At 39.1% G+C, this 13,724-nt stretch overlaps 1 protein-coding gene across 1 annotated transcript in view; it reads right to left on the bottom strand.

Moving 5' to 3' along the window:
- DSG2 (desmoglein 2) overlaps positions 1 to 13,724 on the bottom strand; it is a 72,625-nt gene that overhangs the window by 18,616 nt on the left and 40,285 nt on the right. The window contains exons 4-10 of the mRNA XM_034652448.1: positions 10,000 to 10,035; positions 8,259 to 8,393; positions 4,081 to 4,242; positions 3,801 to 3,945; positions 2,848 to 3,014; positions 825 to 962; positions 522 to 707 (exon numbers count right to left, since the gene is read on the bottom strand). Of these exons, the coding sequence (XP_034508339.1) occupies positions 522 to 707; positions 825 to 962; positions 2,848 to 3,014; positions 3,801 to 3,945; positions 4,081 to 4,242; positions 8,259 to 8,393; positions 10,000 to 10,035 (969 nt within the window). The remainder of the gene's footprint in view (positions 1 to 521; positions 708 to 824; positions 963 to 2,847; positions 3,015 to 3,800; positions 3,946 to 4,080; positions 4,243 to 8,258; positions 8,394 to 9,999; positions 10,036 to 13,724) is intronic.

The raw sequence follows: 13,724 nt of genomic DNA on the forward strand, positions 1-13,724 counted from the left end.
CAAGTTCCTGAGCTCCACCCCATCAGACTTGGTGACGGGGCCCAGGAATCTGCATTTGGGCCATGTAATTTTACAAGTGACTCTTAGGCATATTTAAGTATGAGGACAACCGGATTCGAGTTTTGTCAAATTATCACAGCTTTTGTTTTTAGATGCTATTAATGAGGTCTGGCTTTATGTTAAGTTGATCAAATAAGATATAGTCAATTGGGGATACTTAGTAGAGGCAAGAGGTCATGATATAAGGATGCTCTAGTCAGACACGGGCTGCAAGCAAGACAGGAAGTGTGTTGAGCAATAATGATGCTGGTATCATGTTGTCAGATTAGGGTTCGAGTTTCCTGATCTGAATTTGGACTGTAGTGTGACCATTTACTAACTACAGAACTTGGGCAAATAGGGGGGGTCTCCAATCTCAAACAGTTGTGGTGTTGGTTGAGTACGTAAGGCAGTCTTTAGTACAATCATTTCTTCCTCTGCACCAACTTTTCCCATTCCAATTTTGAACACTAAATACTTACCTTAATAAGGGTCACGATTCCTTCATTAGTTTGAGTATCAGTTTCTATGTGGAAATAACCCATTTCATTTCCTGATACGATTGTAAAATTCGCTAACCAATTATCAGAGCCTATTTCATCTGCATCGAACACTTTGATGCGCATAACTTCTACATTGGCTTGATTTTCTTCAACTACCCCTTCAGTCTGCAAAACATGAACATAGGGTTTTTCTTTTAATGTAGCACAAATGTAAGTGATATATTCTTAGGCAGGACAAAAACATGAGTAAGTAGATATATCTGTTATAAAAATGATAGTTACCATTTCATTTGTGACTATAGGTATATTGTCATTGACATCCAAAATACGAATCTGAACTTGAGCTTGCTTTACTGGTTTATCTGTTACTTGTCCATTGCCGTCTCTTGCTTCTACCGTCAAAGTATAGCTGCTGTGTTCCTGCAAGACAATGAAAAATACCCATCTGGGGTGAAAGTGAATCACTCCCAAATCTGTCTTTCTAGTTCATTTCATCCTTAAGAGAAGGAACCACAGTATACTTTATTCATAAACACGTTTTATGATCTGTTATGCATGCAAAGATGCTGTTTAGTTGCCGTCAGAGCATTTCTAGAAGCCAGAAAAAGCCTAGAGAAGTTGTTGGTAGTCAAATTCTTAAATATGTCACTGGTGACATTATCAGGAAATGAGTCTCTCCTTAAAATAGTCTGTGCACAAAGGAGTGCCATTCAAAATGTAGTTTGCTCTATATGGAAGTGACGGGGGTGGTTATAGGAATTGGTTCTTTCTTCATTTTTAGCTAAGAATTAAGCAAGGAAAACCTAGTCCCCAAGAAAAGTTCGCCGGCGGGGAAAAAATGGGGTTGACTTTGTCCATACATTCTAAGAGGTGTGATTCTTAGAGAACTTGTCCTGGAGAATGATGTCTCACATGCTACTCCAAAGTGAGCCCTTCTCTTCCACATGGTCCCCTTATAATGGCTCCATTAGGGATAGCTGGAGTTTAAGAAAAAGCAGGGGCAGCCAGTGCCAATGCATGCGGGTCCTATGTGGGACAGAACTGCTCAGTGCAAGTCAGGACAACTGAGACCCTGGAGCCACCTGCTTGGATTCCAATTTTGTCACTTACTAGCTGTGTTGGATATACACTTAATCCTTTTGACCCTTGGTTTCATTCTGTGTAAAATGGGGAGAATAACTGGATCTGCCTCACAGAGTTTTTAGTTGGATTAAATGGATTAATCTATGTAAAATGCTTTGAATAGCACTTGGGACACAGTAGACGCCCGCTAAGTGACAGACATCATTATTGGCTAAACTTGCCCTACTTCACAGACACCAGCTTATCACAAATCAGGATAGTTAAAAATAATGCTTTCCATTCTAGTTTGATGTAAAAAGTACAGACTAGAATTTTAGGAGTAATAATATTCTTTAATTCTACAGAGATCCTGTTAGCCATGTTGGGCACAATCTTCTTCTCTGGCCAAAGCGAAATCATTTTTCCCAAGTAATACAAAATACAGTGACTGCCCCTGGACGATGATTTATGTTTGACAATACAGTGTTCTTAGGATTATCCACATTTTCCTCGTGCACACTGTTAAAACCTTCATCTATGTAGCATTTAAAAATCTCCTGTTTCCTGTTTTTATCTCAAATTTTCCCTTTGAGTTAGAAATAAAAAAGTGAAATGTTTGAGAATAGCCTGCCTGGAATCCCATTGAAATTCTCCTCCAATTTGGGATTTACAACAATTCTTTCCTTTACAAGTATTTCTATTATCCTAAGTAGGACTCCTATGTCAGTCTCTGTTCCTCCCTCTGCATCTGTATTGGCCGTGGAGGAGATTCCTGATGTTTCATTACAGAAGCACAAATTACGAACACTGCATTAGGACGTTCTAGCAAACAGAATCCTGACTGGAGAGGCCCTAGAACAGAGCTGTCCGTATGCAATTTTAAATTTTCCAACAGTCAGATTTTAAAAAGTTAAAAAAAAAAAGGTAATACTACATGCAATCAACAGAATATTACTAAGGTGATGTGTTACATTTTTTATTCATGCTAAGTCTTTCCAAGCTGGTGACTTTTACATTTATAGCACATCTCAGTTTGGGTGAATCACAGGTCAAGTGCTCAATGGTCAATATGGCTAATGGCTACCATATTGGACTGCACACTGCGAGAAGAGGGTATTTCTAGGAGTTATCCTATAAATGAAGACTATGTAAGAAAGTAAGAAAATTAGAAAAGAAAGGGAAAGGACAACCTGAAAAGATAAAGAAGAGCTTAAAAGATGAGCAACATAAAATACCAACTCACCTCTCTGTCCAAGGTGAAACTGGTCGTATAAATCTCTCCTGTGTCTTTATTTAGGTAGAACACTGGAGGATAAGCAGGCTCCTGAGATACGATTCTATAGGAAATTTTAGAATTCAGGGTATTGGGCTCATCTGCATCTGTTGCACTGATTTTCATCACAAGGGTATCTGGCATTAGAAACACAGGTCTCCAAGGTGAAACAACTTTAAGCACAAGTTCTGTACATTATTATTCTCTTTATAATTTCAGCCTGTTCACAAAAGGATTTCAAGTGCTTATCAAAATCACAGTTTACCAAGATGAAAAACTTGAATTGGATGAGAAAGTAAGGGTGAATGGGGTGCAGAAATAGGAAAGATAAGAAGAGGGCACCGCTGCAAATTTATTTATAATAGCTCTAATAATCAATACAAGAAAGAAGGATGGGCAGGTACAAATACATGCTTAGTAAAATAAGAACAATTCAGGAGAAGCATAGCTGTTCTTTATATTATGATCAAAAAGAAATCTCTCCTGCAAGTCTTCACATGGACCACTGCATTGGGCAGACAACAGAAATAATATAAGTCAAAGGTCAGCCAACTACTGCCAGTGGGCCAAAGCCAGCCAGCCACCTGTTTCTGTAAATAACATCTTATGGGGAACACAGCCACACCCATATGTTTACATGTTGTCTATGGCTGCTTTCCATCTACAAGGCAGCACAGTTGTTACAGAAACCTAACCCATCACATCGATCTACCATATCTGTTCTGAGGGTAAAAAAAGATGTCATGTAAAGCCTTTAGAACGTATCACAGAAAAAGCGGTTCCCAACCTAGAGTGATAGATTTATGACCATTTGTCCTGTGGGTAGTACTCAGCCTCCATCAAGATATAGGGTTTAGTGTTCAGATACATTATGGGGTTAACATGACTGGTGATACTCATTCATAAAATTAACAAACTCTGACCTGATGCGCTTAGCTCTTCAACAGACCCAGCAAAGACGTCCTGTGTGAACACTGGCTCATTGTCATTGATATCAAGAACTTTAATGCGAAGTTCTAATGGTTTCTCCAGGTTGTTTCCTCTTTCATCCAAAGCATAACCAACTAGCTGAAATCATGACATAAATAATAGAAGAGATTAAATGTTAAGCTAAGGTAATTAAATTACCACAATGCAAAAACAAATCATAACTATTACCAAAGAAAAACTACAAACTAATTAATGTAAAACGGTTCTTCTTACCAGAAAACTTGGCGTTTCTTCTCGATCAAGAATCCTGGTGACGTTCAATTCTCCCGTGTTTTTATTGAAGACAAACACACCAAATGGTGGTTCTGTGATCCCTTTTCCAGTATATTTGTATGTAATTTTTAGTCCTTTTTCTTCTGCAATATCAGAATGTATCTAACATAAAAATAACAGAAGAATGCCCCAAGTTAAGCTCTCTGTAACTTAAATGCACATATTTTTAATGGAAAATTTCCCTCTGAAGTTGTCATAATATTGATAGGAGAGAGGGAGAGTACATAAGCCCTCAAGGGAAGATGTGCTGATGTCAGAAAACCTGGGTTCAAATCCTGTCTCAGCCACTTACCGGTTACGTGATACTAAGAGTTACTTAACCTCTCTGTGCCTCAGTGTTCCTATCAGTAAAATGGAGAGACACTACTGCCTACCTCTTAGGGTTGCTATGAAACTGAGATATCATTAGGGGTATATCTTGGGAAGACAGATTTTATTTATTTATTTATTTATTTTTTAAAGATTTTATTTATTTGACAGAGATAGAGATAGCCAGCGAGAGAGGGAACACAAGCAGGGGGAGTGGGAGAGGAAGAAGCAGGCTCACAGCAGAGGAGCCTGATATGGGGCTCGATCCCATAACGCTGGGATCACGCCCTGAGCCAAAGGCAGACGCTTAACCGCTGTGCCATCCAGGCGCCCCGGGAAGACAGATTTTAAATTTAGTACATGAGGAGGGGCACACAGGTGACTCAGTGATTTAAGCATCAGGCTCTTGATTCTGGTTCAGGACATGATCTCAGGGGCATGAGACTGAGCCCAGTGTCGGGCTTTGCTATGGGTGTGGAGTCTGCTTGAGATTCTCTCTCCCTCTCTCTCTGCCCCTCTCCCACTCTCTCTCTAAAAATAAAATAAAATAAAGTTTATATTCAGCACATGAAGGAAAAAATTGCAGTGTCAAAATCACTTCTATAAATCCATTTGATCATCTGGAAAGTATGAATAAGGCATCCTTCTATAGAAGGATTAAAAAAGTCAAGCGCCTTCCCTGTTTGGAATGCCTCAGGAAATTCATGCATCTAACCCATTTCAAATGTCTTCTGTAGCCGTCATCTTCTTTTTCTATTAGCAATTTCATTCGTGTCTGTCATTCTTCATTAGTAAATATGTCTCCATGGCTCCCTACTGGTTCCTTAATTTTCTTCTTCAGACATCATAGAAGCCATCGCCACTCACCTACCCAGTCACTTCTTTGTCCAGAATTAGTTACAGTTCCTTCCTATAGGTTTCCCAACATGCACTGGGGCTGGGGAACTGCTGTTGAGAATGACCAAGGAGACAGCACACGGGGGGCCTCCAACCTCCTGCTACACCAGCTCTGCTCCTGGAGTGGAATGGTGAACCTGGTGCAGTCCATGATTACCCTTCACTGAACTTCTGTCTCTCTCTGTTTGTCTTTGTCTTTCTCTTGTACTTCTGTATGTCTCTGTTTTTTGCCAAGTATATACATATATATACACAAACACGTGCATATGTGTGCGTGTGTGTGTGTAGTATTCTAGATCTTCATGTACTAATTATATATTACATCATGCTATTTAGGTTAAAAATAAAACAAAACTGTGTGTGGACATAACTGTTTGTTTATATATACGTATACATAAGAGTATGTAAGTATACACGTACTTAAGAATTTCTTAAGATTTAGAGGATACTATACTGTTGATAGTATTACCTCAACATAAAGAATGTGGAAAGTTGGGGAAATTCAACAAGATCTTTTACTTTTTATGTAAATTTTGCATATGTAACAACTCATGTAATTAAGATTACTAAGAACAACTAATGTTCATTGAATCCCAAGGAATCCATGCATTTTGGAGAAACCTACTGAAAAAATGTATGAATGACTCACACACCTCAGAAAACCAAACCAAACCAGCAAACTTAATTGCTTGTGTCCATACTATTATGTAAAGCCATAATTAAAAATTTGGATTTTAGAAGGCTTTTATGAAAAGAACCTGTTGCTAGACAGAGGAAATCATTGTCTTCTGTTCTGTAGCTGCTCTTCCTTTGAAGGAGCTCTTCATGCATGATATTTATAGTGTCGGAAAGATAAAGATAACACTTGGATATGAACAAGTATTCATTCACACAAATGTTTCCTGACCCCCGCCCCCCCACTGGATGCTGGTATTGCCTGGGGTCCAGGGCATGAGCTGTAAGCCTAAGAACTAAGCCCCTACCCCCAGTGAGCTTACACTCTACAAGGGAGCCAGACTACAAGCAAGCCATGTATGGCATGCCATGTAGTACAATGCACTATAACTAGACTGAAATGGGAGTGAAGGGATAGAGAGATGGGGTGTGGCAGAAAAGGGAACTCTTTTAGGGGATGACACTTGGGAGGAGGCTTGATACTGTGAGATACTGCAAGTAGCCTTGGGGAAGGAGCTCCAGGCACGGGGAACAGCAAGGGTGAAGGGCGAGGAGTTGGGAAGAGTTTGTGTTGGTTTAGGGATGTAGGAAAGTGGGAGATGGGGGCTGTTAGAAGCTGAGGTAAGAGAGGAGGTCTCGTCTTAGAGCTCTTATAGGTCAGAGTAAAGAATATTCCTTCCACTGCAGCAGGAAGTCATCGAAAGGCCTTTGCTAAGGGGGTGAACATGCTTTGATTTGTCTTTTTAAAAGATCACTCTGGCTGCTTTCTGGAGAATGGACTGTGGCAGGGTGGGGGATGGCAAGAATGAAGCAGGCAGACAAAGTCAGGGGCTCTTTTGCTATCGCAGGTCAGAGATGACACGGACTTGGACGATGGGGGTGGCCGTGGAGAGAAGTGAGCAGATCTGGAATATATTCTGGAGGTAGAATTGATAGTGCCTGCTACATTTTTGAAAAACTGGGTAGAATTATAGTGCCATTGACTGACATGGGGAGAACTGATGCAGGACAGCTTTAGGGGAAAAATCAAGGGCTCAGGTGTGAATGCTAAGTCTGGGATACATACTAGCCGGATTACCATCTAATTTATCAAAAAATAGGACACTTTAAAAAGGGGGCTATTAATTGTTAGGCCAGGACAATGGGTACACACCAAGGATGTATGGTCATCCTATTAAGCACCAGTTCTTTACATTTTGAAAATTACTTTTTATTTAGGGTGGCAGAATATACTGTCCCCAAAGAGGTCACTTTGGTGTAGGATTGTTTTGAGCTGAAGGCAACTGAAAAGCAGATTCAAGAAAGTTTTCTGCCCTTCCCCTATGTGCCTAAAAGCAGGCCATAAATTTGAAAAGGTGTCCACCCTCCCTTCTCTACCAGGAAGGACGAATTTTAATCATCAGAGACAATTTTAGACCCTTATCAGCTTAGATATGGCATCAGGCATCCACGTAATGAACTGTCTTCACTAGTCTTTCTCTGTCACTGGTTCCCCATATATTTACCCTCCCACAATTTTCCATCCCGAGAGATTCAAGGACCTTTTCTTTTGTCTTGTCACTTCTCTAAAAGTTTACTATTGCTTTGCTAAGATGCTTTATAAGCCCCAATTCTAACCAAACTTTTGAATTATTCATCTCTGGGTACTCCCATGTGTTACAGGAGCAATACGCACATTAATAAACTTGTCTGTTATTCTCCTGCTAATCTGTCTTCTGTCAGTCCAATTTATAGGGCACCAGTGAGAGAACTTAGGGAGGGTAGCAGGAAAAAGAACCTTTCCTCCTCTACATATAATATCCTTTTTTGAGTATTGTAGCCCTCTCTCTTAAACAAAGATTCAACTAGTGTCAGAGTCCTGACTCTTAGGTGAATCAAATCCCCAAATCATAGAATAATATAGAATATTAAAAGACTCAGTAAGTACATTATATTATTCTCCTTAAATTTAAAAATGAACATAAAAGTCTTCTCCCATTATATTTCAATAATATACATATATTTCCTATTTCTCTATAGAAGGTAACTTTTTTTTTTTTTAAAGATTTTATTTATTTGACAGAGACAGACACAACGAGAGAGGGAACACAAGCAGGGGGAGTGGGAGAGGGAGAAGCAGACTTCCTGCTGAGCAGGGAGCCCGATGTGGGGTTCAATCCCAGAACGCTGGGATCATGACCTGAGCCGAAGGCAGACGCTTAATGACTGAGCCATCCAGGCGCCCCCGTAGAAGGTACCTTGGCAATCGGATTCCTTTTGGACAGATCTTCTCCCTCCCGAAGAGCCACGGGGGCGGTGATCCAGGCACGCTTTTGCCGCACTGAGTGAGTGTGCTTAGGAAGCAGAGCATTGTCATTTCCTGTGTTTAAGACCTACAACAATAAAATATTGTCAAACAATTATTAAGTATCCTAAAACATTAGTATGGTATTCTGTAATTTATTAAAACTTTAAAAATTGTCATGCATATCTTAAAGTATAAATTTCATATTTTTTAATGGGGTTCATTTTCAAAGAGGAAGTATATACACTCTAACAAACTCCGCAGGCACTCAAGAAATTGTCTCTAAATCAGGAGAATGGTATAGTTTTGCTTTTATCAGTAAGAACAGATTTCCCAGAGTGAAGAGTTAAAAGGCTTGTTGAAGCGTCTAGACTAAGGCCCAAGATGGAGTCACCTATGCTAAGCTCCACATCAATACATTGGAACCTAACTAAATTTCTGTGCTTGGCTCTCCCAGAAAAGGAAGGCCTAGGCCAAGCAGTCAGCACTGACCTGCTCAGGACTGTATCATATCTGCCCCAGGTCCAAAGTGATTCTGTTCTAACCGATCAGCAAATACCCAGTGTAACTTCCTATTTTCTGGGAGCTGGGGTCTACAAAACCCTCTCGCTTTGTACAACTATTTTCTAGACTGGATGCTTCCCTATTCACGAATCATTGAATAAAGCCAACCAGATCTTTTCAAGATTTATGATCGTTAGATTGTTCTTTTAACAGCCCAGAGTAATTGAGTGACCATACAAATAGGCAAATCAAAAAATAATATAGTGTGTCAAAAATATTCTTTCCTTACTGAAAATGAAGTTCATTTTTCTGGGGTGGCTTATAGTTTAGAAATGAATTATTAAATGTTTTAAAACTAAATCTGAGTAACTACCCTGTGGCATCGATTTAACTAAAACCTAGTGAAACTGTCCGTTAATGAATTTATTGTTTAAAGAATGAGATAAAGGATTAAATAATCCGTCTTTTGTTTTCAGAACTTTAAGTAGAAGAGATATATTCTGTATATTTTCGGTTGGGCTTTAATAGAAAAACATTTTATGCAAGGAAAGTTTCAATACAGCTGACCTAGTATATTAAGTTCAGAAATGATTATTATACTAGGTTTATCACCTTACTTATTTTGCTGCTCTACATAACATGTATTTTTTTCAGAATATACTGGTTATCACTAGGTCATTGATTTTTTTTTGTTTTTAGGTGAAAAAATTTTTCTAGAACTTAAAAAATTAAATTATGTAGCAAAACAGCAAAATAACATTATAGTTTATAATGTGAAATATAAAACTTCATTCTACTTTTTCTCTCACACTTTGGAGTATTCACTGGTAACTGCCTGATGATCTTGTCTTATGACCATACAGTTGCAGCACTTGAATAAAGCTCTTTGTCCAAAAAAATGGAACTATACCACACCTCTTATTCTGCCCCTTGATTTTTCATTCAGTACCTCATCATGGACATTCTTCATGTACGCTAAGTTGTTTTACCATTCTATCAACGAACATTTAGATTGTCACAAAATGCTGCTTTGAACATCCCTAGGCACATATTCTGTGCCCTTCACTGGGTGGGAATGGCTATGTCTAAGGGAGCGTGCATTTTTAATCTGGTAAATCATAGCCAAATTGCCTTCCATGAAATTAAGCCTCTGAGTGCAAAAGACAGAAATAATCCCCTTGGTTCCTTACCTCTAAATGGAGTCCATTTCCAAAGTTAAAGCAGATCTGGAAAATAAGATTATTTATTTGTTGTTTAATATAACTTATCACTCAATTCAGTTTAAATACTTGTTAATAAATTACCAATTAAATAGTATAGATTGTAAAAAAAAGGTTTAACCATCACCATTACTATCCTTTGTAAAAAAAAAAAAATTAATTTTCCCCTTTGTCCCCCCCCCAGCCCCCACCCCACCAGGGCCAGAGACAGGAATCCACATTCTTCTCGATCCACACTGCCTCCTCCAGGAATCTCAGAACACAACTAATATCCACCTCATGTTCTCAGGGACCCACATAACTTTCCTCAAGTCCTTTAGTGTGAAATGCACCCTCCACTCCTGGCTCCGCTAACTCCCTTCATTTCCAGGGTCATCCACGTGACCACCCATATTCAGACTTCACACTTAAATCTGACCAACTTTTTTCTTTGGTTATCAAGCACTGTCACATCTGGGCTTCATCGTCACACAGAACTAAATACAGTTTTGCTTACTCTAAACTCTGCACAATAGGGGGGCACCTGGATGGCTTAGTCTGTTAAGAGCCCAACTCTTGATTTTGGCTCAGGTCATGATCTCAGGTTCCTGAGATACAGCCCCACCTTGGGCTCTGTGCTCTGTGTGAAGCCTGATTAAGATTCTCTCTCCTGCCTCTCCCCACCATGCCCTCTTTCTAAAAAAATAAATTTAAAAAAATCTGCATAATAAAATCCTATCCTGCCCTTCAACTTTTGCTGCACTGTCTTTTTTTAAAATTTAAATTCAATGAACCAACATATAGAACATCATTAATTTCAGATGTAGATTTCAGTAATTCATCAGTTGCATATAACTATCACATCACGTGCCCTACTTTTTGCTTGTCACCCAGTTACCCCATCCCCCCACCCACCTCCCCTTCAACAACCCTCAGTTTGTTTCCTATAGTTAAGAGTCTCTCATGGTTTGTCTCCCTCTCTGATTTCTTCCCATTCAGTTCTCCCTCCCTTCCCCTATGATCTTCTGTACTGCTTCTTATATTCCATGTATAAGCGAAATCATGTAATTGTCTTTCTCTGATTGACTTATTTCACTCTTGCTGCCCTTTCCTTACAGTCCAATAATCTCTTGGTTTCACTTTTCCCTTGGCTTAATTTAAACCAGTTATTATTATTTTTTAAAGATTTTATTTATTTATTTGAGAGAGAGAGAGAGCATGAGCAGGGGTAGGGGCAGAATGAGAGAGAGAGGGAGAAGCAAACTCCCCTTTCAGTGGAGAGCCCATTGCGGGGCCTTATCTGAGGACCTAGAGATCATGACTTGAGCAGAAATCAGATGCTTAACTGACTGAGCAACCCAGATGCCCCTAAACCAGTTCTTTCTAAAATGGTAGCCACATGTGGCTATTTACACTTAAATTATTTTAAATTAATAATTCATTTGCTCACTATTCACACTAAGCAACTGGCTTGCAAACACTTCCAACATTGTAGATAGCACTATTAGACAATGTTAGTTGATCATCGCCACCCATTCCAAAGACATTGTCAGTGACTCATTCTTTTGCCTTTCTAATATTCCAGCTTCACTTCTTCCCCAACTCTGTGAGCCTGTTACTCTCTCTGATTCTGACCCTTTACTGGCAACAATGCTAACAGGGTCATAGAGGCTGAACGGACCCATCACATCCATTCACTTCCTAATAGCTGCTCCCTCCACAGGGGTGGTGATTCCTTTCTAGGGTGACCATGTGCAACCTTTGCTCAGGAGAATCTGGATGACACCTGCTGTGTAGATATCCCATCTGTATAACCCCCATTCTCAAAAGTGTGCTCATTCAGACCATAAATTATAAAGTTGCCCTATCTTTGTATAGTAGCCCTATCATGCCATTCCACACTTCAGGAGACTACCCCAATTGCATGGACCACACCTCTGAACCCACTCACTCTTAGATGATCTCACTTTTTATCTAACTGAGATTGTATCTTCAATCCTCCTCTCCTTCCCTGCTTTCTCCAAGACAGAGGTGTCCTGATTCCCTTCCAAAGTTAACCATCATCCGTATGCTTTACCTTCAACTTTCTACTTATTCTCCCACATTTACCTTCTCAAGAACCTCGTTCCTTCCACTAAACTTTTATCTTCACTCACCACTGGATAATAAAACACATTTATTTCCTCCCATTGGCTAACCAAATATATTAAGATCTTCCCTACCTTAAAAACAAACAGACCCCCCCCCGTTTCTGTGAACATTTAATCTGCTACACATTCTTTTTTTTTTACTATGATTCCAAACTGAAATTGTCTATATTTATTGCCTTCATTTCCCCACCTTCCATTTGTGTATTAATTCATTATAATCTGCCTTAAATTTGGATTTTCTCAGTTTTCTTTGCCTTTTCTCATCTAAAATCCAGATTCTATGAAGCCCTCACTGATGATTCATGGAAAATAAGGCTTTCTCTACAATGTCAGTCTTTTTCACCTATTCACATCTCTTTGAAGGATTTTGCAGGGTGTGTTCCATATGTGGATCCTTTACCTTCCTCTTTTCCTCCACCTTGTTCATGTTCTTATCTCTATCCTGGCAAAGAGAAACTCAAGGACGGTGGATGTTCAGTCTCTAGTCTGAGCCTCTCTGGGGCAGACAAACGACCAAGGCTAATTTTCTATTGTATGTCCAGATACATTAGCTAAAAATGCCAGAGATCTCTAGCCGAAGTTGTACTCCCGAAATTCATGTATTTTCACAGATGGCATGGTATGAAAAACAAGTGAAAGCAATGATGAATGGATTACTTACTTCTCCTTGCATGTCTCTCTGGTGGGAATTTTTGAAGGGAAAGAGTAGTGACTGGATCCAACATTCCTCACTCTCACATCATCAGGACACACTCTTAAAATGTAATATATTTCTTGCCTACTCATTTATTTACTTTGTACTGGTCACATTGAGGAATTGGCTAGATTGAATATTTACCACTCTTATTCTTCCCTAAAATCTTGGCCTAGCAAAAAAGGTATAATAATTACATGGTATTTTATTAAATGTTATCATCCTGACTAAATATCATGTTTCATTAGTACATAAATAAATGGGGGCAATTTATAGTTCCCTATTCAAATGCAAATTCTTTATAAGAGTTTCTCCATTGATTCTTTTCCTGGAATGTCCTTTCTAGATGTTATTCGTTAAGAAACGCAGACAATCATACGAATAGTGCTTCTTAAGCTTTAATGTGCATTTTGGTCACTGGGGATCTTGTTAAATTTAGATTTCAATTCAGTAGGTGTGCAGTTTAGCCTTACACTCTGCTTTTCTAACCAGCTCTTAGGGGATGCTGACATTGCTGGTTCTTGAGTTGCAAGGTTATAGACTGTGATAGGAATATCCGTTGTTTGTTTAAGGTTAAAGACAATGAAGTTCACCTTATTCACTATTGTCTTAGTACTTAACACGAGAAACTTCGTCATTCTTGATTACTAATATCTTGAATGCAGAGAATCTTATATTTCATGAATTTAACATTAAAAAATTCTAATTGCAAATATATACAGAAGTAGAGTGAATGGTACAATGAACACCCACAAAACAACGCCTAGTTCCAATCATCTAGCACACACTTCCTTTAACAATAGGTTTTTTTAGGGGCACCTGGTGGCTCGCTCGGTTGTGTCTGACTCTTGATCTCAGCTCAGGTCTTTTTT

The sequence above is a fragment of the Ailuropoda melanoleuca genome, unplaced genomic scaffold (genome assembly GCF_002007445.2).
Source record: "Ailuropoda melanoleuca isolate Jingjing unplaced genomic scaffold, ASM200744v2 unplaced-scaffold6034, whole genome shotgun sequence".
NCBI lineage: Eukaryota > Metazoa > Chordata > Mammalia > Carnivora > Ursidae > Ailuropoda > Ailuropoda melanoleuca.